Source organism: Cyprinodon tularosa, unplaced genomic scaffold, assembly GCF_016077235.1.
Source record: "Cyprinodon tularosa strain WSP-4 unplaced genomic scaffold, ASM1607723v1 ctg665, whole genome shotgun sequence".
Classification (NCBI taxonomy): Eukaryota; Metazoa; Chordata; class Actinopteri; order Cyprinodontiformes; family Cyprinodontidae; genus Cyprinodon; species Cyprinodon tularosa.
This window is the reverse complement of record NW_024039413.1, coordinates 235,188-259,209: the sequence shown is the minus strand read 5'-3', so window position 1 is coordinate 259,209 and position 24,022 is coordinate 235,188. Positions and strand designations below refer to the sequence as shown.

The window sequence follows — 24,022 nt, the reverse complement described above, 5'->3', positions numbered from 1 at the left end:
CAGGCTGAGAGAAGTGGAGAAGAAAAGCCGCAGCAGGAGCCACAGACACCAGTGGGGGGGCAGGAGTGGCCCAGTGAGCGTCTGAGTGACACACCAGTGCTGTGCCAGCAGAGCGGAGGGAAGCCTGGAGTGACGTTCACCAGCGCCAAGGGAGAAGTGTTCTCAGTGCTGGAGTGGGCACCGGGTGAGAGACGCACAGGAACCAGAACTGCTCCGTCATAGAGCTGCTTCCCTTTCATCTGCTGTAGGAGTTAGAAAGTATTCAACCAATTTCAATATTCAGACCGTCGCAGCTGCCATGAATTTAATGAAAGTTGCTGTAAAGCTCCACCTTAAATGTGTTTTATCTCTATTCTGTGACACGCCCAGCTGCCTGTGTGATTAGATTAATGTGCGATTCCAGCTAAAAGGAAGAGTTATATTCAGAATTCTGAAAGTACTTTAAATATGAAATTATTACACACTGTTCAATAAATGATGTTTTTAATTAAGAGGAAGTTTCATTTAAATGTGCTTTACTGGAGGCGGACAAACATGGACTTTACAGTCACGCGATAATTCCGTAAAAGTTCAAAAAATATCCACTGGACTTGGTTTCCAAGATTTGAATACGTTTCGCCAGGAAGCTTTCTCGATTCAAATGTCTGAATCCGCAGTGAGTTTGAGTCTTATATAGACAAAGCCTTGTATCGATTGGAAACATGCAAATTAGGGATGACGGTTTTTGAAAACCGTCAGAACCGTTCGGTTCGACTGTCTCGGTTCGGTTCGCGTGTGTTGCGTTCGGTTCATGCGCTGCTCCTTTTTCTCATAGGCGAAGCGTTTACACTCCAGAGCAGAAGGTGGCGGTATTGCGACCAAAGCCAACCACCAGTGGTAAACAAGAAGAAGAAGCGAAGCAGCGTAGCCGGGTGTAGCAGAAAAAAATCAGTTGTTGTGGAGAATTGTGTGGGTATGGCAAGTGGGAAAGAACAGGAGTTGGAAGACGCGCCAGCAGCACTTTATAGGTCTGCTGTATGGGACCACTTTGCATTTAGAGCGACCTACGATGACGGCGGAAAGAAAGCTGGGGATAAAAACAGTGTGCAAGCATTGTGCAACATGTTTTCTTTATGCTAACAGCAACACGACCAACAAGTCAGGCTAACAATCAACATATACCGAACCGAAAACCGTGGATTTTGTGAACCGTTCCACCCCTGATGCAAATGGTAACCTGGTAAATGGTAAAATGGAATGACTATGACCTGGATGACTGAGAATCTTCATCAGCTCATGTGATAATTCTTCCTTCCGGCTGACTTTTAGCTCGCTGTGCGTCATGTCGTGTACAAGGGGTAACGAGGGGCGATCAGCCTCTAACGACCACCTCCCCTTCAGGAATCGTGAGGTCGGGAGAAAATCTTACGTTTGTAATGCAGTCGGCCGTCCTAAAGTGGTCATGGGCAAATCCCTCAGTGCACAAACAAGGATTCTTCTTCTTCCTCTCAGACAAAAACCCAGCAGCATGGTGGGGGTGCAATGAGTGAAATGTAGTTCTTTCTGTAAAATTGACAGACTGTAGTAGCCATGTTTATCCAAGGCAGCGCGTTTCCCTCTAGTGAGCTTCATATTCCTCTTCTACTGCTTTGGCTTCTGGATAGTTCAGTCCGAGTAGCTCCATCTCACTGCGGAGCCGAGTCCCACCTGGTTTTTAGATGTACAGAGTGAGCAGGTAGATCGCATCAGAGCGTCGGGCTGAACATGCATCGTGAGCTGTGAACTTTTAAACCTGCGGTTTTGTCGTACCGTGTGAGCTGTAGCTGTAGCTGCACGTTATGAATGTCTCATCAGAATCTACTGGATCACAGGCTTAAGGGGTTTGAATAATTTTTCCCGGCTTTTCTGTAGCAGAGAACTCTTTTCCTTCTTCGATCACATTTTGATGCATTTATAATCAATCTACTTCAACAAGCTGCTGCTTTCCTTCCTTACAGACACTCATTCGTTTAAGAAAATGGAGTTCCAGCCGGCAGAGGCCAAGAAGTTTTTCAGCACCGTGAGAAAAGAGATGGCTCTGCTGGCTACATCGCTGCCTGATGGGATCATGGTGAAAACATTCGAGGACCGCATGGTGCGTTTCATTTCATTCCTGCTAAACTGGACTGATCCTCAGTCTGTTCAGATCCACTTTAAGGCTCCAGATATTTCAATAATACTAAAGCATGTTGCTAACAGTTATTGTTTGGACGGTTCTGCGTTGCCTCAGTCTGAACACCAGCCTCCTTTAGAGTATCTGAATATGTCTTCTTTCCTCCTGGGGCCCAGGACCTGTTTTCAGCGCTGATCAAGGGGCCAACTCGGACGCCGTACGAGGACGGTCTCTTCCTGTTCGACATCCAGCTGCCTAACATCTACCCGGCCGTCCCGCCCTTGTTCCGCTACCTGTCCCAGTGCAGCGGGCGCCTCAATCCAAACCTCTACGACAACGGAAAGGTCTGCGTCAGCCTGCTGGGCACCTGGATCGGCAGGGTGAGCGCCGCTGCGTCGAGCCTCGCTTTATCCGTCCCTAACTGCTCATTAGGTCTGATTGTTGTGGTTCTGTCCTGATTGACAGGGAACAGAGAGATGGACCAGCAAGTCCAGCCTTCTGCAGGTCCTCATCTCCATTCAAGGTCGGTCAGACTCACTCCTCGCTCTGTTTATTCCTGTTGGTCTGTTTACAGGAGCAGTGACTCCTTCTGCCTTTTAGGAAAACTCAGCATGTTTATTTCTCCTGAATCAATTAGTTTGGAGTAAATGTTTAAATATGGACAAAAATGTCCTTCTGTAGTTCTTCCTGTGTACAAACTGTGAGATGTATCGATAATTATAGTAGATATTCCAAAAAGTTAAAGAAATAAACAATCCACTGGACTTTCTTTTAAAGTTTGAAAATGTTTCTTTTCCATCCAGGAAGCTTTTTCAATTCAATATGTCAGAAATAGCGTTGAGTTTGAAGCTTTATAGAGTGGACCAACAAAGCCTTGTTCTGGCTTAGAAACCTGCAAATAGAAACGGATGAACGGGTCCCCCCCTTTGGAATGGGGGCCGTTTGGCTTCTTAGTTAGCCTGCAATGCCCCATACCTGTCTATGTCTCTGAAAGGGGGGGTCATTAAAGGGAATAGTTGGCCTGGCTGAACAGGTGAGGTCTTCTGTTCTCCTGTAAAGGGGTTGTGATGATAGCGGGAAGCAGTTAACTCAGTTGCTGCATTGCAGGTTTTTGAAAGCTGAAATCTGAGTCCCCCCCCCCTCAGGTTAAGGACCTGAGTGAAGTTGCCCCCCCAACTTCTTCAAATTAGACAAAATTAGTGTCAAACGTTTGTGCTACGTTTGTGCAGCAAAAATTGTCGTTTGTGCCGCTATTGTTTTTTTACAGTTTAAAATGATATAATCAAAGGTTATCAACTTAGAATTTATATGAAATTCAGAGTTTCAGAATGAACAAATGTTCACTGACCTTTGATGGCTTCTACAAACAATTATTAATATCATTAAAATGATAGCAGTACAAAAAAATGTATATATTTTAAAATATGCATTTTTAAAATTTTAATCTATTTAATTTAAATATTTTAGATTTAAAATAGATTTTAAAATTTTATATTTTTGTATGGCAAAAATTTTAATTTGTACTGCTGTCATTTTAATGATATTAAAGGTATACTATAGCCTGACGTAGTCCTACTCAATTCTAGTCAGAATGAGTCTGATGCTGCTCCATAGAGCTGTGATTATGGGGCGTGTTTCGAACGAACCAGGAAAAAAAATGACTGCACTCAATTGGATAGACCTACAACCAATAAGAGCAACGGAGTGCGTGACGTATGTTAAGCCACGCATAGTTGTTGTCAACAAAAATCAAAGCGTGCAGTTGCACGCCTATAATAAGAAGATGAGCCTTGATCGCGTTTCTCTGTTCCTCTTTTAAAATTAATTTGCTGTCGATATCTTCTAGAACAGACCTAATAGCAGAATCTACTCACCTCAACTCTCCGGCGGCAGCCATTGTTGTTGTCACCCAAGCGCTTTGGTGACGTGGTTGATTACGTTACTGTTGATCATCTGTCCATCATCGTATAAAGCCCGCCCTGACAATTTGATTGGATCGCCAGAGAGTGGGCGATCATACTCGCGCTACTATGGAGCAATGCCAGACCGAACTTCCTGCGAACTTCCTGCGAACTTTTCCAGCGAGGCTCCCCCCAGAGGGCGAAAGTAAAAGTGCACTGTCGTAAATATGCTCAGCTGTTCTCCAGGTTTCTCCGTCAAGCCAGGCGCGGTTGTTTTGAGCTTAGCAGACAGGCGAACGCCCCGAATCACTATGTCTACTGCGGTAGAGAGCCCTTTTCCTCTTTCTTGCTTGCTCTTGGTTGACCTTTGATGACCTGTAGAAACATTTATTTATACCTTTAAAATTAAAGCTGCACAAACGACAATTTTTGCAGCACAAACGTTGGACACTAATTTTGTCTGATTTGAAGAAGGTGGGGGGGTTCAGGTAACGCTTTCTTTTACAGTACATCAATAACCTGGTTATAACATAAAGTTACACTTTATTACTTGGTAACGAGACAAACTTGATGGAGAGTTTTGGTAAGTTTTGTGCTTTAAATTTTAGGCAAACAAGGTAAAGTCAGAGTTCTTATATTTCAAACTATTATTGCCATTTAACTCTATTAATTTCCCAAACAGCAATAAATGAATGTGTTAATATCTGGTAAAATGCAGTTTATTACCTGGTATATAACAGAAAACCAAACCTAGAAGACAGAAAACAAATATTCCTAACTAAGCTCTTATTTATATCTAACTTTAGTTCAATTAATTAATGTTTATTTACCTGATCAAAAGTTCCAATTTACTTTCTAAGCCATTGAAAGGTGGTGGCCAATAATAGAAACTATTATGTGGAACCCAATGGTTATAATTTAGGTTATTATTTTGAAATGATATGCCTTAATTTGGGGGTACTTACCCAAAAACAGTTTTTCTTGTTACCAAGTACTGAAGTGTGACTCATTATGTTCTAACCATGTTATTAGATGGTTATTGATGTACTGTAGTAGAAAGCATTACCGGTTTTTCTTTCTTACATAGATGCCTTACTTCCCGCTCCTCTCAGACCACCTGTCTTCTTACTCTGGTCCTCTAAAGAATGTCTTTTGTCCATAAGGTGTAGATGTAGCGCTGAGTTGTGTCCAGAGGAGGGCGCTCTTCTGTTGGGCCATGCGTCTGTGGATATAATGCTGCGTTCACACCGGGGGCAGCTGGCGCGACAGAAGCAGCGAGTTTACATGCAAAGTCAATGGTTGACGCGCGTCAAGGCGCAGCAAAAGGTCCCGCGGCGCGTTTCGAGCAGCAAGCGCAGCGCGTCTGAGCAGCTGAAGCAGCGCGTCGGGCGCGTTTAAGCATCTGATGCGCGTGACGCGCCGCAAACGCGTTGCTGCTCGAGATGGAAAAATTGAATTTTTGCTGCTCGACGTGCCGCGTCAACCAATCAGAGAAGCTGATCTGGGAGCTGGCTGGGAGAGAGACACAGCGCTGATGACACAGACCGCTCTGATCGCTCCTCTTAAACAGTTTATTAACGCATAATTAACTTAAAATATATACATCTGCCGGCAGAATATGTTCGCTTTTATTATTCTACTGCAGATCGGATTATTTATATGAAAAACACCTACCAGCTGCCGCGTTGAACCGCGAGGAGGCGACCCGCCAGAGGCTGCTGTTGAAGGGATTCCTTCTGTCGGCGCACCGCCGGTATGTGGGGGTCTGAGCGGCTCCGACAGAAATAATATTGGGAGGCAGGATTGTAATCTGGATCAACTGACTGCACTGATGAAGTTTTCAGGTGTATTTTCTCACTTAAAAACATATTAAAACTACTTTATTCCCACTGATCACAGCAAATATAGCTGCAAGGCAGAGAAAGGATAGTAAAGCTCCGCCCAACGCGCGTCAGAGCCACTTTTGCTCCGCGCAGCCAGAGCAGCAAAGCTGCTTCAGCCGCGCGTCAGAATTAACTGGTACAAGCAGCAAAAAGGAAGCAGCAGACGCGATTTTGCTGCTTTTGCAGCGTCCGGTGTGAACGCAGCATAAAGATCAGAGCATTCCTCACTGCATTGATCTGCAGACACCAGTCCGCTCATTCCTGATGTTTAAATTAATAAAAGCTTCCTGGATGGGAAGAGAAACGTCTTCAAATTTGGAAACAAAGTCCAGAGGATTGTTTTTTTTTAGTAACTCTTTTGGAATATTAATATATTTAAATACTTTAAAAAAGAATCAGGGGGAAAGCCTTATCTAAACCCTAACCTTATTTACCTGTAATGGATCAGCTCTACCACCAACGCTGCATAGATTGGCAGTGAGAGGTTGAGAGTTTGAATCCTTTGCTTTGCTCAAATACCACCTGGTTCAGGATGGAGTTGGTTAGAATTATTGAAACTGCAGTCTAATGTATTTTGCATAGATTTTAAACAGGATTTAACCGTCATCTATGTGAATATTAATCTTTCCTGGTCCGTTTGGCCGAGCTTTTGGCCGGTGCAGCAGCTGCTGGGTGAGCTAACGAGCTAACGAGCTGCTCTGCCTGCAGGTCTGATCCTGGTCAACGAGCCGTACTATAACGAGGCCGGCTTCGACAGCGACCGCGGCCTGCAAGAGGGCTACGAGAACAGCCGCTGCTACAACGAGATGGCGCTGATCAAGATGGTGCAGTCCATGACGCAGCTCCTGCAGAACCCCGTGGAGGTCTTCAGGCAGGAGATCCACGAGCACTTTATGTCCAACGGCTGGCGGCTGGTGCACCGGCTGGAGGCGTGGCTGGAGCTGAACGATTCCTCCGAGGGCGGCCACTCCTCCGCCAGGAGCCACCACTCCAAGGACGAGCAGCTGCCGCCCGGTTTGCGGCTGGTGGCGGTGGCCCACAGCAGCCCCAGCAAACCCTGCGAGGAGGGGGTGCCGGGAGTTAGCAGTATTCTGGAGGAGGAGCTGGAGGACTCAGGGCTGAGTCCCTCCACCACAGCGGCTCCTCTACAGGAGCTGAGCCAGAACTCAGACTGCGATGGTTCTCAGGGGAGCGCCCCTCCGGGCGGAGATAAAGCCGCCCCCTCGGGTCCTGGGTCCGTGATCCGCAGCGTTGCGACAGATTCAGGTCCTGGCGCAGCTGGGAGCTCCTCGGGGGGCCAGCCTGTGGTGCGACCAAAGAAAAGGAGAAAGAGCTACCGCAGTTTTCTCCCAGAGGGCAGCGGATACCCAGACCTGGGCTTTCCGCTCTTCCCGCTCTCCAAGGGCTTCGTGAAGAGCGTCAAAGGCGTCCTGCAGCAGTACCGCGCCGCACTGGCCGCCGCCGGCGTCCCTGAGCGCCCAGAGGACAAGTAAGTGCCTCCCCACCGTCACTCTGACACACACCTGCACTGCTCCTCCCCTCTTTCACCTCCTCAAGTCTAGGAGGGGGTCTGTCTCCTGCATCCGGCCCTCCTCAGCAGCACCTCCCACCCCAGAACCGGAGCAGAACCTGATGACTCCGCCTCATTAACGTGCTTTCCTTTCCTTCAGTTACGCCTCAGATGAGTGATGCCTAACACCCCCTCCCCCCCTCCTCCTCTGAGAGCAGGTCAAACCAACCAGAGCTGCTCTGACTGACCTTTCCCTGCAGCTCTCTGTAGCACCATCATGGAGGACGCCGCCGTCCCGCCTGGGAACAGAACCGCGGAGCGTTCGCCGGATGGAAGCCGCCTGCCAAACTTTCCCAGGAGAAAAACTGCCAGCCGACGCCGCTTCCAATGCTGCCGGCGCCGCTTTCCTCGCCCTCACGTTTACACACACCTCCTTCGCGGGGACGCCTCCTCCTGCAGGAGTGAAAACCCAGGCGTGCAGGATCTTCATGCTTTGGTTTTTGGGGTGTTTTATTTTTTGTTTGATTTTTTTTTTTTTTTTTTTCTTGAAGCTAAAGTTTTCTGATAGAGCTGATCTGTTCATCATCTCACGTCGACACATCGCCTTACTTGAATAGTTCCTGACGACCTCAGAGCCGCCGGTGTCGCCGCCACTCAAACGTAATATCTTCCCGCTGCATTTCCTCAGTGTTTGATTCTCCGTCTAAGACTCGTCGCTTTGCTGCAGAATGTGTTGAGGACTCACCTGTGGGTGCTTCCTGTGGGGGGGCATCAGCAGTCTTTGTTTACATCTTTTTGGATGACATCTTCCATCGGACTCGTAACCTCCCCCCCTCCCCCGTGATCAGTAAGGAACCGCGCTCGCTATGACCCGACCAGAGAGCGACGGCCCTCTGATGACATACTTGAAAAACGGACTTTGATGCTGAAAAGTGTTTTTGATAAAGAGCACACTGTGCCATTCTGGACCTCCTAGAAGAACTACGAGCTGCTGCGTTTTAAAGCGAATAAAAAAAAGATGAATGATTGAGTGTTTTTGTTTTTCCCTGTGTGGTTTTTTTTCCCTCAATGTCCCTTAAACCCCCCCCTCCATGTGTCCTTGTCCTCTCAGGATCTGACTTTATCCTTGGTCTGCCTGTAACGCTGAGCGAGCGGCCATGTTGGAGCCTTTCTTTCCTTTCTGCATCGCTGCCGATCATGTCAAAGGAAAAAAAAACATCTAGAAAAGCTGGATCTAGACTTTTCGTCCTCCACCAAACAGAAAATGTGAAGCCGGCAGAACATGCAGCCTGTGAAGACTTTAACCCATTCTTCTTATTTTCCCTGCAAGCAGTTTGATTTTTCCAGCCAAAGCATGTTAACATGTTGCTTTAAGGCCCTTTTTTTCAAACGGGCTCCACCAAGAACTCGCCTGTACGATGTCTGCATTTCCACAGTGGCCTGTTGATATATAAAAAAAAAAAAGAAGTAATAAAGTTATCGTTTGTAGCCTGATTCTCTCTGTACAGACATCATAACTCTATTGAAATATACAGGTGCATACAGAATATATTTAACACAACCTTTGGTTCTGATGAGTCACTCGGATGCTGGGGGGTGTGTGTACATACTGCTGAGTTTACTGTACTCAACATTTCTCTTTTTTTTTATGGTTTACTTTGTTGCTTTAAAACTGACTGTATAGTGATGTATTAAACTTTGCAAGCAGTAACGTTAAAATGTTGTTGACTTGTTTGTTTGCATCTGCGGCGTGGAGAGAAAGAGTCATCGGTTATATTTCATGGAGACCTGTGGATGTGTCGCACGAAGAACCGGCCGTTCATCAACAGGTTTGCTTCATGTAGAAAATCCTCCTGTTGGAGGAGATCTGCAGCATGTTGCTAAAGTAGAAACACTCCAGGAAGCTTTTTAAATGTCTTATTATGGCTGCAGATTTAATGATAAATTGTTTGGAATAAATGTGACTGACCTACATTAATGTAGAGTGTGCAGCCACTAGGGGCGCTGTACCTTTAATGCAGGGGTCACCAACTTTTTTAAGGCTGAGGGCTACTTTATGGGTACTGAGTCATAGGACGGGCTCCCAATACTGACCTATGACCTAGAAGAGTCAGCGTTCACCTGAACTTCATAGATAATAAACATATTTCTATTGTTTTTTTTTTCATTTTTAATTTGCTTTTAGATATTCTCATTATGAAATCCATATAAATCCTCAAATGTTCTAATTTATTGATGTGATAAAATGCTTCATAAATGCCTTAAAATAAGAACTTCAGTAAAATATAACATTTCAGATTTAGTCCACTGGTGAATTGTTCTGTTTTCAAAAGATGCTGAGGGCCCCCCATGTTGTCGTTGAGGGCCCCTTGGTGCCCACGGGCACCACGTTGGTGACCCCTGCTTTAAGGTTTGGTGTCCCTGAAAGCGACTGGAATCAGGAATCTGTGTTCTCCCCATTAGGTCTGGGAGATTAATCCCATTTTCCAGCTCTGATATTTTTTATATTGGAGCCCATTTCTGAAAGAAACTTAAGTTTCTTCCTGTTCAAAGGGAGTTTTTCCTCTCCACTGTCACTACAAGCATGCTAAGTGTGAGGGATTGCCTTCCAGTCGATGCAATTTTCCTAGATAGAAAACTTTGAATCAATCTGACTGGATGATCTGAACTCTAAAGAGCCTTGAGATGATGCATGTTGTGAATCGGTTCTATAGCAATAAGTTGAAGTTTAACAACAAGTAGATCAGAAACAAATGGTAAGAAAATGAAAAATATCAATAATAGAAAAGCTACTGGTGAGAAAATCTGTAAATTCACAATAAAATCTCATTTAATCAAAAGCTTAGAATAAACAATTGTAATTAAATCTTCGTCGTGAAGACTAAGAAGCAGCAATAAGGTCCAGGAGAACTTTAAGCTTCTAAAACTCTTCAGCCTTCAACGTCTTACTGAGGCTGGAAAGGATGGAGGAACTTTGGGTCCACCTTAACTGATGATCTCTACCCCGTATCATCTTCTCCTTGTCCCCTCCGTCTCGTGCTGATGTTCCTATTGGCCAGGCACTCCAGGTTTTGCACCCATTGGTTGGTGCATGAATGCTGTCCTGCAGCTTTTAGATCACTCTCTGCTTTCATACTTGGCTGATTTACCTCTTCAGTTTGAAGTCCTGCTAAATAAACATATTATTAAAGTCGGCCATATTGAAGCAGAGACGCATCTAAAGAAAAAAGGTGAAGCAAACCGGACCTGCAGGACCAGGACTGAGTAACCTGTGGTTCTAGATGTTTCTGCTCCCTGCATCCAATGATTGCATTTCCTCTGAGACTTGGTAACCATTCTTGAGTTCAGGTGTGGGGAGGAGGAGAAATACCTGAAACAAGCGGAGCAGATTTCCCTCATCATCCTTCAGAGCTGCAGGTTTGGGCTGACAGACAGGGAGCCTCGAGTGGCCCCAAACAATTCTGGGATTTTTTTTAGGATTAAACTGCAAAAAACAGACAAACGAGGCAGAATCTTTTTCTTTTATTCAGGTTTTCATCAAACCCACTCGTGCAGCTTCTTTAATTTAATAGAAAATATACAGACATTTGTCTAAAATCAAGAAAATAGATCTCTGAGAATAGAAATACAACTCATTCATTTGGTCAGTGTTCCAGAGAAAGAAGGAAACTTTCCTTCAGCATAAACATCTAAACGCAGCAGAGCTGGCGAAGTTCTCCAGATAAACTGCAGCGCCAAGCAGGTTGATTATATTCCTATAAACAACCCTGTGATTTAACATAAAAGCATGTTTAAAAAAAATCCTCAATTGTGATTAAAAACTAAATGTCAGCAGGCGACACAAGTCGGTGCAGCGGCACATTTTAACCAGCAGGAGGCAGCAGATTCAAGGCACAAATACTAAGTTGCAAACAAAAACACCAGCTCAGGGAAAATGGAGGAAGGATAAAGGGTAAAAGTGCAGCTCTTTGCTAAACTTGTTAACTAAAGCAGAGAAGATGGAAATCTGACTGAGAGATTAATTATCGGTTAATTTGATCTCATGCTTTGCTGCAGACCGACGTCCTCAGATAGGACAGAGGAGGCAGGTTTCTATCTCACTAGAGCAGCAGAGTCATTCTGGAGTTTGTCCCAACAATGATGGCAACTACAGACAAAAAAAAAAATGGTCTTACACTGCAAAGACATTTAAATCTAAATAGTCTTTTTTTTTTTTCATTAACCCTTTAAAGCCCGATCCAAGAATAAAACAAAACAGAAAATTACTTTTTTTTCCTTTTAAGTCCTTATTTGGCCTTTTAACAAAATATGTAAAAAGAAAAAACAGAAATACATTTTTGATATTAATAATTTATTACTTTGCGATAAGTGAAGATTATTTTTTGTGTAGTCTTCTACTGGCTGTTATCAGGTATATCTGATTGTGTACAATAGGATTTTGAGCAAAGTTTTTACCATTAAATTATGCAAAAGGTGTCAGACGCCAAACATTTCAGAAACCGTATGTATCAAATATGATACATTTGGCATTACAGGGTTAAAATAAAGGATTTTTTTTTTCTTGAATTTAGGTAAGAGAGATATTTTGCCAATGGATCAAGAAAATATACATTTAAATTAAGAAAAAAACAATTGCATTTTCTTATTTCAAGTGCATATTCTCTAATTCTGAGAGTAAAATACTAATTCCATTGGGAAATCATCTTATTTAGCTACTTAAATAAATACATTTAAGATTTTTTTAAAAGTCAGTCAGCGGTGTTCCAAAAAAGTAAAAAAAAACAATCCATTGGACTTTCTTTCCAAGTTTGAAGACGTTTCTCTTCCCATCCAAGAAGCTTTTTACAATTTAAAATGCAAGAAATAGTGCTGAGATCCAGGTTTTATAAAGTAGACCGAAAACAAAGCCTTGTTTTTCCTCAGAAGGCTTTTGCTGGGCTGCTGGATAAAACCTGGAACTCAACGCTATTTCTGACATTTTAAATTGGAAAAAGCTTCCTGGATGGAAGAGAAACGTCTTCAAACTTTAAACCTGTCAAAATGTGTGTTAAAGCTTTACCTTCAGCCTCACTGCATCGGGACAATAAATCTAAAACATGTTTAAACGGCTTTATGTTCCTCAGTTTAATGTTAAAGACACCTTGGTAACGATGAGTGTAGGAACTCTGAATACCCGCAGACAGACAGACAGAAAGCCCCTGCAGCAGAGCCAGCAGGTTCTGGGTTCGAGGTACGTTCACACGCCTGCAAGTCTCTGTTTTCCTGCAGAGCATCGACAAACGAATGCTAACGTACAGCTAATGCGTTTAGCTGCTGCTTGGCAAAGAAGGACGTGATTTACTTCTGTCTGTTTGGGCTTTGAGCTTAGCGCTGCACTCAGACAGCGTTTAATAATAAATAAATATGATCGTTAATATTTTAGATGGTTTTAAAGTTTGGCTCAGAACAATGAAACATGAAGGGTGTGTGTGGCTTTCTAAAGAGCAGAGGGGAACTGTTTAGGTCTGAAGGATTCACACCCTTTAACCAGCAGCCTCATGGAGGCAGTGGCTGTTCTAGAGTTAATTTACTGCCGGGGGGGCAAAAACTACGGAGTATTGGAGAATAAACTCATAAAATTCCAAGAATAAAGTTGTATTTTATGACAACTCTTACTAGAAGCGCTTTCTTCCCTAAAATGAGGAATGTGGATCTTTTAGCAGCAGCATCAAACTGGGCAGGATGTCAAAGTGGACTCTGGTTGCTGATTGGTGGAGCTGGTTGGCCGTCATCTGCTGGGCGGAGCTCCAAGCTTTCTTTCTGAAACGGGTTCTTGTATGATGAATTTATCCTTGTAATATTACAACTATATTCTCTAGCCTGGCCCTAATAATTCATTCATAAAAACAGAGCAAGAACGCATGTTTTAGTTTGATAAGGAGCAACACGCTGGTAATTTCTATAATGTTTAAACTATTGTTCAAATAAATTTTTAAGTTGAAACTCTAAATCAGCTAATTTAATAAAAACCAGATTAAATATTACACTGCAAACTGATCTAAATAAGTAACATTCAGTTTATTTGCCCTTAATTTGCGTCGATAACTGAGATGATCTGAAAAAGGAGGATTTTGGCTCCAAAACAAGATAATTAGATAATTTACACTTGATATAAGATCTTCCCTACCTGCTTAAAAAAAGGTAATAGACATACATTTAAAGAAAAACTGACTTAAATTATATATATTTTTTAGAAGTTTATGTTTTCAGCACAGGGGCGACAACAGACCAGTCCCACAGGGGCACTGGCCCCTGCAGGCCCACCCCTACAGCCACCCATGCAGGACAAAGAACACACTAGTTATGGTTAAACCCCAAATTATTAATAACTAACAATAAATGTCTCTCTGTGCAAAACAGGGAGAGAATCATCCTCAGAAGGCTGCCATCATTTTCTGATTTAAAATTTAGAAAAATTATCAAAAGTTTGTATTTTCTGCTTCCACTTTTTAACGAGGCTCGACTTTACGCCAGACTCTGAGTCGGTGGGTGTTCTAGGTGTTATTTATCGTTAGAAGGACTGATCTGACTCCTGCAGACTGTCTCTTTCAGGCTGTTTTCTGCAGGTGAAGATGCAGCCATCCACAGGCTGTTTAATGCACCCAGAGCATTCATGCAGCTTCTGCTCCAGCTGCTCGTTTTAAGGCGGACCAAACTCTAAACAGTGCGAAGAAGATGCTGCTTGTAGACATGAACTAGATGCCTGATCTGTGATGGAAAGAGATCCTCCTGGGGAATCTGATCTCCATCAGCCTCATCAGATGAAGCTGGGATGAAACGCGGCTTCCTGGAAGCTGCCTGGGTTGGTCTCATCCGCTGATCAGCCTCCCCAGGCCTCTGTGCACCTCGGCCTGTATGGGGCCGTAGTCCACCACTTCTCCGTCCACTGTTATCACCCCTTTGCCTGAGCCGGGCTCCAGCCTGAGCGCCCTCACCTTCACATGAACCAGCTGCTGGCAGTTTGTATCCAGATGTGCGCCCTTCTCCATCGCTAGGAAGAGTCGGAGCAGCGCTTTGCGAGATATTCCAGCTGTGACGTAGAAGAGATGAATGACGCCGTCGTCCAGGCGGGCGTCAGGCGCGGCCAGAAGGTCCTCAGCCAGGTGGGACTGGAACATGGCCAGCATGAGGACAAAGTCTTCCTGTGGGACCAGCACCCAGTCAGACGGCAGCGGCTGATCCAGAGGCGGCAGCAGGCTGTCGGGCGGGCCGTGGACGTCTTTGGGGGCACTTTGGGGACACCTGCCCTCCGACCTCCTCAGCTTTAGAGAGTTGTTGGAGTGGCAGGTGTTGGGGAAAGAGTCTTCCAGTGGCCTGGGGGCAGAGGACGGTGTCGAGCACGCCGCCGCGCCGTTCTGCAAGCCTTTGTCCGTACTGCTCCCCCTGCTGGCGGGAAGGTAGGCCAGCCTGCCCTTGTAGATGCGGAGCGATGCCAGCCTCACCAGCGTGCCGACGGTGAACCGGGCGGCTCCGGCGTGCCGATACTTTTCGCTCTCGACGTCGACATCCGCCACGAAGCCCCAGGCCAGGGAGAGGAAGGAGAAGAGCCGCTGGTTGGAGGACAGATGGAGGGAGACCAGGTCCATGTGAGACACCTGTCCTTTACAGAGCAGGAAGCCGCAGCTGACCAGGAGCTCCTCGCTGGTGACCTGAGATACTCTGAAGGAGAGAAGAGAAAACTTAAAGCAGCTGACTCACAGTCTACTTTAATCTGATAATTTACCACATTTGGTTTATTGGCCCCAGAATAGGAGGAAAATAGGTTGAAATCAATCTGTTTGGCGCCCCCTCAAGTTAAAGGTGGGTTACTGCATCCAATGTTTGCAATTGGCTTTGCTGCTCTCTGCTGCCCCCTCCAGGACATGGAGGTTTCCTTAAGGCTGATTTATACTCAGAAACCAGGTCGTCTGCATGTGTCGCAGTGAACTCAGATATGCCCCGCCCCCTCTGCAGACACTGCTCCTAAATTGTAGATGACCGCAGACAGGAGGCCTCTGATTGGTCAGATCTAGATGGACCGACTAGAAGAGAGAGGTCCGCAAGAACTCTGGGACCCTTTTTCCACCTGGATCTCCGCTCTTTTTTGGCCCTCATTTCCCTCCGTTGTTGAACAAACTTGCCCCCACTTCCTCACTGCCTCTGCAGAGAGGGAGGTCTTTCTAAGTGCAGGAGGTGCTCCTAAACACCTTCTCTGACTCGCCGTCTGATGGAGCAGTGGCTCATCTGCAGCTGAGAGGAAGCGTCTGGATCAGCTGATCAGGAAGGCCAGATGTGATTGGATGCTCTCACCGTGAACGTATTAGTTTTAGGTATAAATAATGATCCATTGATTATTTCTTGCTGACTGGACTTTTCCTTTAAAGCAGAGCTGCTGTGCAGCAGAGAGCTAACTGTGACCTTTTAGTATTGAGGAGATGTAAGTGGAGGGGGGAGGGGGAGGTCCCCATCTGGAAGGATGCAGACAGAGGTGAAAGGTCACATCAACGCGCACAAATGGATCTGCTTGCTTTAACCGCCCAAACCATGTTCAATCGTAATGGGAGAAATAGGTTGGATTTTTATCTGCGATGAAAGAAAAACTCTGAACATTTTGAACCTTTTCTTTGATTAGGTCCAGTCTCGTTAATGTTCTATATTGTTGTTGTATGTTATACATTTTGATTTATTATTTCTCAACCTGTCTGGGGTGGCAGATGGAAACAAGTCCTGTTTAAGAATATTTATTTTAAATAAGAGTGAAAGTAAAACTAAGGGATTCGCATCAGGTCCTTCAATAATTGATTGTTGGTAAAATGGCTGTTTGATAGTTAAAATAAATTAATAAGGGATTTGAAAATTATACATATATATAAATAAATGAAAATATGAGACAAAATTGGAGTATTTTCCTTCTTTTGATGTTAAAGCTGAATGTTTGTTGTTTACTAAAATGGTTCTGACCAAAATAGAAGACTTGTGATGTGGTGAGATTTACATTTTGCTTTGTAGAAAAAATAGTAAAGTTTTTGCAAAATCAGTGCAGAATATACTGTGTATGCTTTTGGTATATTTAGATATTTTTTTTAATAATAAGGTTTTATTTTTGTATGTTTTTAGTAGAAAAGTGCCACCTAAAGGACGTGATTGAAAATATATGGAAAGTGCTTTAATGTCAGTTTAGAAAGAAAACAGCACTGCAAAAAAATGAAATCTAAATAAGTCATTTTTTCTTAAAATAAGTGCATTTTTTCTAGAATTAAGGATTTAAGTGAGACACTTTGCCACTGGAACAAGACAATTTACACTTAAAATAAAATAAAAAAAACAATTGCATTGTCATATATCAACTGCATAATATCTAGATACCTTATTTTAAGAGTAAAAATACTCATTCCATTGGCAAATCATCTTATTTACCTGCTCAAATCAAGGGTAAATACCCTTAATTTAAGACATTTTTACTACTTTTGAGATCGTTTTTGCAGTAAGAACGTGGTTAACTGAGCTCTACGTGGTTTTTGACCGTTAAATGAGGAATGCTGAGCAAGATTAAAGAATGCTTCTGTAATATTTGCTTAAAGAAAAGTAAAGTTTGTGTGGATTAGTTAGTACTTCTTTAACGCTCAAGAACATTTCGTCGGACATAGACGCGTCAGCTGAGAGAAAAGCTAATGAACATCAAGAAAGAAAGAAAATCTAATCTTATTGAGCAATATAGTGGCTTTGAACCAGAACAAATAAGCAGCCACTATATACTGCATAATAACACCCAAAATGATTAAAAGGTGGAGAAAGTTGGTAAGCTGTCGTTTGGTACGGACAGAGGTGATAAAATGAGAGAGAACTCAGAGGATGACGGTGAAAACACGCCTGTTAAAGCTACAGTGTGTAATTTTCAGCGACATCTAACGTCCAGACTGCAGACCGCAGCAACATGAACATCTCCCCCCCCCCCCAACCCCCCCCCCCCCCCCCCCCCCGCTTCTCCCCCCCAACAGTACGGCGAGCGTTACGGGACAAAATGTCTTCCACGACGTCTGCATCACCTACCTTCTCAACTGATGAGGTTTGTTTACATAGATAATTTTACAGATAGTATTTCATTAGTCTGTGTAGGGTATAGATTTCATGTAGACTTAAGATGACAAATATACCTGTTATTTTTTCTACGTCGTTGTGACGTTTTGGTGAGCTGCTTTGCATGGTGATAAAAACAGACGAAGTAATTGTAGTCATTAGTTTAACAGCGAGATTGTGTTCGCTGGAAGAATATATATTCCCCGTTTACAGAGTCTAAGTCTTGTTTGTGGCACGGGGGTTACAAGGCGAGGAAGAGGGCAGAGAGGGCGGGGTGGGCGTGCAGCTAGGGCCAGGCGAGGGAGGGGTGCCAGCGGGGTGACTAGAGCAGAGGAGGAAAGGCTTGAAGATCTCCAAAGGAGCCGGAGAGAAGTAACCGAGGTATATATCCAGAAAATTATTTTACAGAAAATTACTGAATCATTACCTGTGAAACGTCAGGGACGTTGCTGAATAAATATACTGGAAATATACTGGAGACTAACAGCATCGTCACGCAGCATGTTATTGTAATGGGCGATCTCGCAATCGCTAGTTTGTTGGCTCTGCGCTGCCGTAGCGCAAAGATGTCTGCCTCCATGGCTGCGAGACCCGCTCCTATGTAATTATAAATAACGAATTCTAAGGCAACGCAAATATTAAGGTTAAGAGGCTGAGCTCGTAGATGATGATAAATAACATAGTTATGTATAATATATTACATTTCTGACCGTATATCCCTGTAATTATTACACACTGTAGCTTTAAGCTCAGAAGGTTTAAGGAATAATTTCCAGCTGAAATCAACATTAAGATTGAGAATAACTTTCCGGGTCTTATTGCAAACATTTGTTGCCTTTTTAAAGTTCACACATTAAACCTCGTCTTTCTAGTCAAAGCAAATTAGTATTTTTCCCCTTATGGATTTGTAATGAAGCAGAAAAGCTTGAAAGGACCTCTGAGACTCACTACGTTAAGTCAGGAGACTTCACACTACATCCACCCATAAACGCGCTCACTGATGGTGGTGAGCTTCACTGTAGCCACAGCTGCCCTGGGGCACACTGACAGAAGCCAGGCTGCTGTATTCTGGCCCCAACAGGCCCTCTGGGCTAACCTGACTCCGCCAGATGGATTTGCTCTGCATATCCATCTGGAAACCTTCCGTTGAAGTAATTTTGGGAAGGGGTGAAAATACTGGTTAGCTGATTGGCCTATGTTGGTGATAGACGGGCCAAATAAACCAATCAGATCAACGAAGCATATGACGTTCTAACAGAGCGACGACGAAGAGGAGCCAATTGATAGATCAAACTCTTGCTGAAACCAGTCGGGAGAAGAGCAAAAACATCTTTTCCTCTGAGAAAAGCCTCCAGAGCAGTGTTTTGCTCTTCTTTCAGTGAAGAAATACTCTGTAATTCCGATAAAACTTGCTCCATAGCCACGCTAACGCTAGTTTCATCGGCTGAAGCCGCCATGTTCTTTAGACTGAACTGTCGCGCTTCTCGTTGCGTCACACCTCAACCCGCCTCAAAGCCAACGCTGATCGGACGTTCGTTTGGTGAACGGCTCCAAATTTTCTTCAACGGAGAGTCTTCAGACTGATCTGCGAGTGAAACCTTGAAAGCTCGCGAGATCAGGATGGTCTCATGAGGCTAATTACGATGTGCGATCAATACAACGCGATATCTTCTACCTTTTAATTATTTACATTTCTATAATAACAATAATAATAATTTAACTTTATTGATCTCACGTTGGAGAAATTCACCTCTCCATTTAACCCATCCCTTTGACTGCCATTGTGCGGCGCCCAGGGAGCAGAGTGGGGTTAAGGGTCTTGCTCAGGGACCCACAGTGGCAGTCTGTGGAAGTGGGACTCAAATTTAGAACTTCTGGGATCAAAGCTCTATGCCCTAACCACTAGGCCGCCACTGCCCAATATCAAATCATATATTTTATAATTTTATTCCTAAAATCTTGCAGGCATCTTTAAATAAATAAAAAACTGTATTTTTATAACTATAAAAGTTATCATAATCAATTGATTGACTTCAAATTAAAAGTGTATCCTGACAATGTGGACCAATGTTTCCTTTATCTATGCAACAGGGTCATTAATTATTTAATCGATGCATCAGGGTAGATAGAGGTATTGTTACACCTCTAATTAAACCCCTGCAGTCATATTTAGAACAAACTGCTACTCAATCTTATAAATATAAGTACTAAAAAATTGTTCAATGTCTGGTTTAGCTGTTTGCCCCAATGATGTTCTTCCCTTGTTCACATCTACAGTAGATGTGGAGCAATGTCAGATTCTCACAGAATAAAATGTATGACACTGTTTCATACAAATATATCTTAACATGTCTAAACTCCTTTCATTAAAAACAGATACCACATTTTTTTATTCATTTGCAGCTTGTCTTTGGCCTTGAATATATTATATTAAACCTGGGCATTATGGCTGAAAAATCTCATTTTATATTTTTTTGTGACAAAATCTGTTTAAATTATTTATTTTCTTCACTTAAGTTTCATAATAAAAGGACAAATAACATATATTGTTTTGGAAAAAATCGGATCTGATTTCAATTGTTGAATTGATCTGAATTTTAAAGGCAACAAAATTCAAGCTGTGAAACATCTAAAATAACCGTGTTTCACCCTGGCCCTTTAAGGGGGAGGATTATAGAAGAAAAACAGTCTCATTGGAATCTGCCTTTTTTTTAACACCAAATTTTAAGCATCATTTTAAACACTGAATTTTTTTAACACCGAATTTTAAACACTGAAATGTTTTAGACATTGAATTCCTTACACTCAATTTTTATCTGGTAAATTTTAAGCTGCAAAAGTGTTGTTTTGCTGAACTCAAGCCAAAGCAATCTACACTCGATAGAGTCGAGCAGCTTCTAGCCAATGAAATCAGCTCATTTGGTCACGTGACACAACGGCTGGGCTCAGCGCTGTTCCCGGCTCAATGAGGAATTTTTTTTGTTAAACAGAATTACAAAACGTCAATTAGCTACTAACAGACAGCTATTAGAGTTTTTCCTCTTATCAGACTGGGTGAAACAACTAAGCCGATCACAGCTAGTACGGCACCCCTGTCTGTTTTCCACCGCCATGTTGCCTCTGGCCGAAATGAAGAACAAAAAAAGTTTGCCGCCGGCCGCTTCTTCCGGATCAAACCGAGAGCTTTGGCAGACAGGGATGCCGTACTATTAACTATTCTGCCTAATTACTGGTTTGCTCTAATTATTCTAATCAAAAATATTGTCATATTCTAATTGATCTGACATTTTTGCTCTTATCTAGAAAGGTCCTTGAAATTTCATAAAAATTTTCTTCAACGGAGAGTCTCCAGACTGATCTGCGAGTGAAACCTTGAAAGCTCGCGAGATCAGGATGGTCTCAGGAGGCTACCTCTGGGCACCATCAGTTGGGACATTACGGGACCTGGAAGCTAAGGACCTCTCGTCTAGATAAAGGATTAGTTTGTTTTTTTTATCAACCTAAAGTATAAAATATATATATATATATATATATTTACATTACAACATTTTTAGTCCCTGTAGAAAGAGGAAAAAGGAGCATTTATTGTATTTAATTGTAATTCAGGAGAAATTTGAACCTGGAAACTTTCTTTTAATCACAGCAGAAAGAAACCGATTCTGTTCTGACTTGGATTGAATTAGAGATCCATCCATCCATCCATCCATCCATCCATCCATCCATCCATCCATCCATCCATCCATCCATCCATCCATCCATCCATCCATCCATCCATCCATCCATCCATCCATCCATCCATCCATCCATCCATCCATCCATCCATCCATCCATCCATCCATTATCTAACACGCTTGTCCTGAGTGGGGTAGCGAGGGATGCTGGTGCCTATCTCCAGCATTAGAGATGCATTGATTCCATATTAATTATTGTCATCGCTTCTGGTGTTCTTGTTAAAAATGGGCCCGATCCAAAGTGACATGAATTCACTCTATTTCTATAATAATTTAAGTTCGGTTAAAAAAAGAAAAAATCTCTTAAACAGAAGGAAAGTTTTTAACCTTTAATGGGCATCAGTCTTTGATTCAATAGATTCATTCAGTTTAAACCCTTCCTCTTTCTTGTAATAATCTAAGTTTATGACAGCCTCGTAAAAACCAACGGCAATGATGAGAACAATAAGGAAAGCGGAGCTCTCGGGATTAGCACATATCCTTTGGCAAGCCGTTTTGACATTTATTAGCCTGACTGAATATGTAATCCAGATTTCTCAAATGCATTTCTAGTAAAAATTGAACATTCCAGATATCTAAAATAAGATTCTTCCTATCTAAAATAAACATTTCAAATATCTGAAATGTAATTCTTACTGGTACAAATGACGTTACGTTTTCCATTCATGTGCACTGGGCTTAAAATAACATTCTTCCAATCTAAAAATGAATTCTGATGAGGATGAACTCTAATTCCAGATCTCCATAATAGAGTTACTAATAGTCATAATTACTATTTCAGATATCAAAAATGAATATAACATCTCAGATATCCAGAAAACCAATTCTTGACAGAAAAAACTAAATAATTACAGATATTAACTTTTGATATGTGACTAGTTAAATAGAAATTTCAGATATCTAAATTTTACTAATAACTATCCAAAATGCAGTTTTAGATACTTAAAACATATTTTATCTAACATTAATTTTTTTTTTTAAGTTTATAACTTGTACAATTATATTTTTGCATGCTGAATTTTAATTTTTGCTGGCAAAAATGTAACTTAGGATATCTATATGTACAGTTCTGACCAGTAAGAATCTAGTTTTGAGCAGGAAGAATCTGATTTTAGAGATCAACAAATAGAATAGAGGGAACAGCGCTTCTAATAAATGTCAAAATGGCCTGCCATACATTCCAGAATCTATTATTGGAATTAAATCTAAAGTGCATGCAACACGGTGGAAACACGTCCAAACTTCCTGCTAACAGGCTACAGCCAGAAAATTCATCCTCCACCTGCATTAAAACAGGTGGATGATTAAACGGATATTTATCTATTTACCGTGTCTCTATGGTCCAATCAGTAGAATAACCACCTGCAGCTTTCTGTTTGTATACAGCAGCAGGAGGCCGTTCATGGGGTCGTTACATAACGACGGACACATTCTCACTCTAACTCAGTTATTTCTCAAAGCTGCAGCGAAGTCAGCGTTCAGCTGGGAATAATAGCACATAGCATCTGGCTCTCTGGCTGGAACAGGAGCGTCAGAGGAGAGCGAACAAAGCAGAGTCTGGTCCCTTCCTCCTGTTGTAGCTGCTGTTCTGGACAGAGGAGCTTTGTTTGATGAGAGGCTGACTGGCAGATAAAACCAGGTGATGAATGAATCTGAGGGAGAAATAATCTCCACTGAGCCTTTCTTTATCTGTTCACTTTTTATGTACTTTGTTCAGCTCAGTTTTCAATGTTTTTCCAGGTCTCAAAGAAGAAAATAAATCCCATACAGTAGCAGCCATTTAAAATGGCCCTTCCAGTCAAACGCCAGCAGAACGGCAGACAACTTCCCTCCAACTTCCAGCCACTGGAGGGACCCCATCTTGCATATGTTTTTACTCTGACTCCACCCTTCATTAATATCATCTAAGATCATGTTGTGACCAAAGTACTGTGACACGTATCGCATTGCATCACCCACGCCAATACGCAATCTTAGTGTGAACTTTACACAGGCGACAAGTTAATTGAAATCTGAATGTTGAGATTTCAACATTCAACAGAAAAGACAGAATATTATCCAGCAGTGATGCAAAGAAATAAACTGAACACAATCGTTTCCATTTGCATTTTGATTTTCTTTATTTGATTACTTTAAAATAGACACAGAATGACCTAAAGTTTCATATCTTGACTTCAAACTCAGTCGTTATGAGATCATTGAATTTACAGGGTTTCTAGAGCTCCACCTGGTGGATTTTTTGGGTAACTACAATAATGATGGCTGGAGCGAGTTAAACATCATTAGGAGAAAAGTAATATTCTTCTTTTAAATACATTTTTAACAAACTTACTAGCCTACAAACAAGAATCTTGGCAGACTGGGAAGAGTTACATGTTGGTCACTTCTGGAGTTAACGGTAAAAATATCTATGATGAGAAAAACAGTCCTGATGCTGAAACAAGAGGAAAACCCTGAACGATTATTACAATTTACATTTTCTGTCTCTGAGCCATTTCTCTTCCCTAAGGTTGAATAAGGTCCTGACTTTTTTCTCAGAACTCTGACAGCTAACAAACATGTTAGCATCAAGTCATAGCCATGTCTGTTTTAGAGATTAGCTCTCTTGATTTAATGACCTTCTGCTCCTTCATTAATGAGGGGACCCCTCGGGCACGTAAAAAGTTGCCTAATTCCGTCATTTTCCACCAATGTGTCACTGGCCACCTCAAACAACTCACATCTTTGTCAGTGAAGCTGAGTGCTCCACATCTCTTCCTTCATGGTGCCCA

General features: G+C 42.6%; 2 protein-coding genes across 4 annotated transcripts in view; one reads left to right on the top strand and one right to left on the bottom strand.

Annotated features, from left to right (window-relative positions):
• LOC119771316 ((E3-independent) E2 ubiquitin-conjugating enzyme UBE2O) overlaps positions 1-24,022 on the top strand; it is a 105,324-nt gene that overhangs the window by 54,416 nt on the left and 26,886 nt on the right. The window contains exons 18-23 of one of the 3 annotated variants that reach the window (XM_038267186.1): positions 4-184; positions 1,977-2,113; positions 2,308-2,511; positions 2,597-2,654; positions 6,624-7,404; positions 7,586-9,144. In XM_038267186.1, the coding sequence (XP_038123114.1) occupies positions 4-184; positions 1,977-2,113; positions 2,308-2,511; positions 2,597-2,654; positions 6,624-7,404; positions 7,586-7,604 (1,380 nt within the window). In that variant the 3' untranslated portion in view covers positions 7,605-9,144. Of the gene's footprint in view, positions 1-3; positions 185-1,976; positions 2,114-2,307; positions 2,512-2,596; positions 2,655-6,623; positions 9,145-24,022 lie in introns of those variants that run through there. The other 2 variants (XM_038267185.1, XM_038267187.1) reach the window with 2 other exon arrangements.
• LOC119771318 (sphingosine kinase 1-like) overlaps positions 12,622-24,022 on the bottom strand; it is an 86,013-nt gene continuing 74,612 nt past the window's right edge. The window contains exon 5 of the mRNA XM_038267188.1: positions 12,622-15,123. Within this exon, the coding sequence (XP_038123116.1) occupies positions 14,274-15,123 (850 nt within the window). The 3' untranslated portion in view covers positions 12,622-14,273. The remainder of the gene's footprint in view (positions 15,124-24,022) is intronic.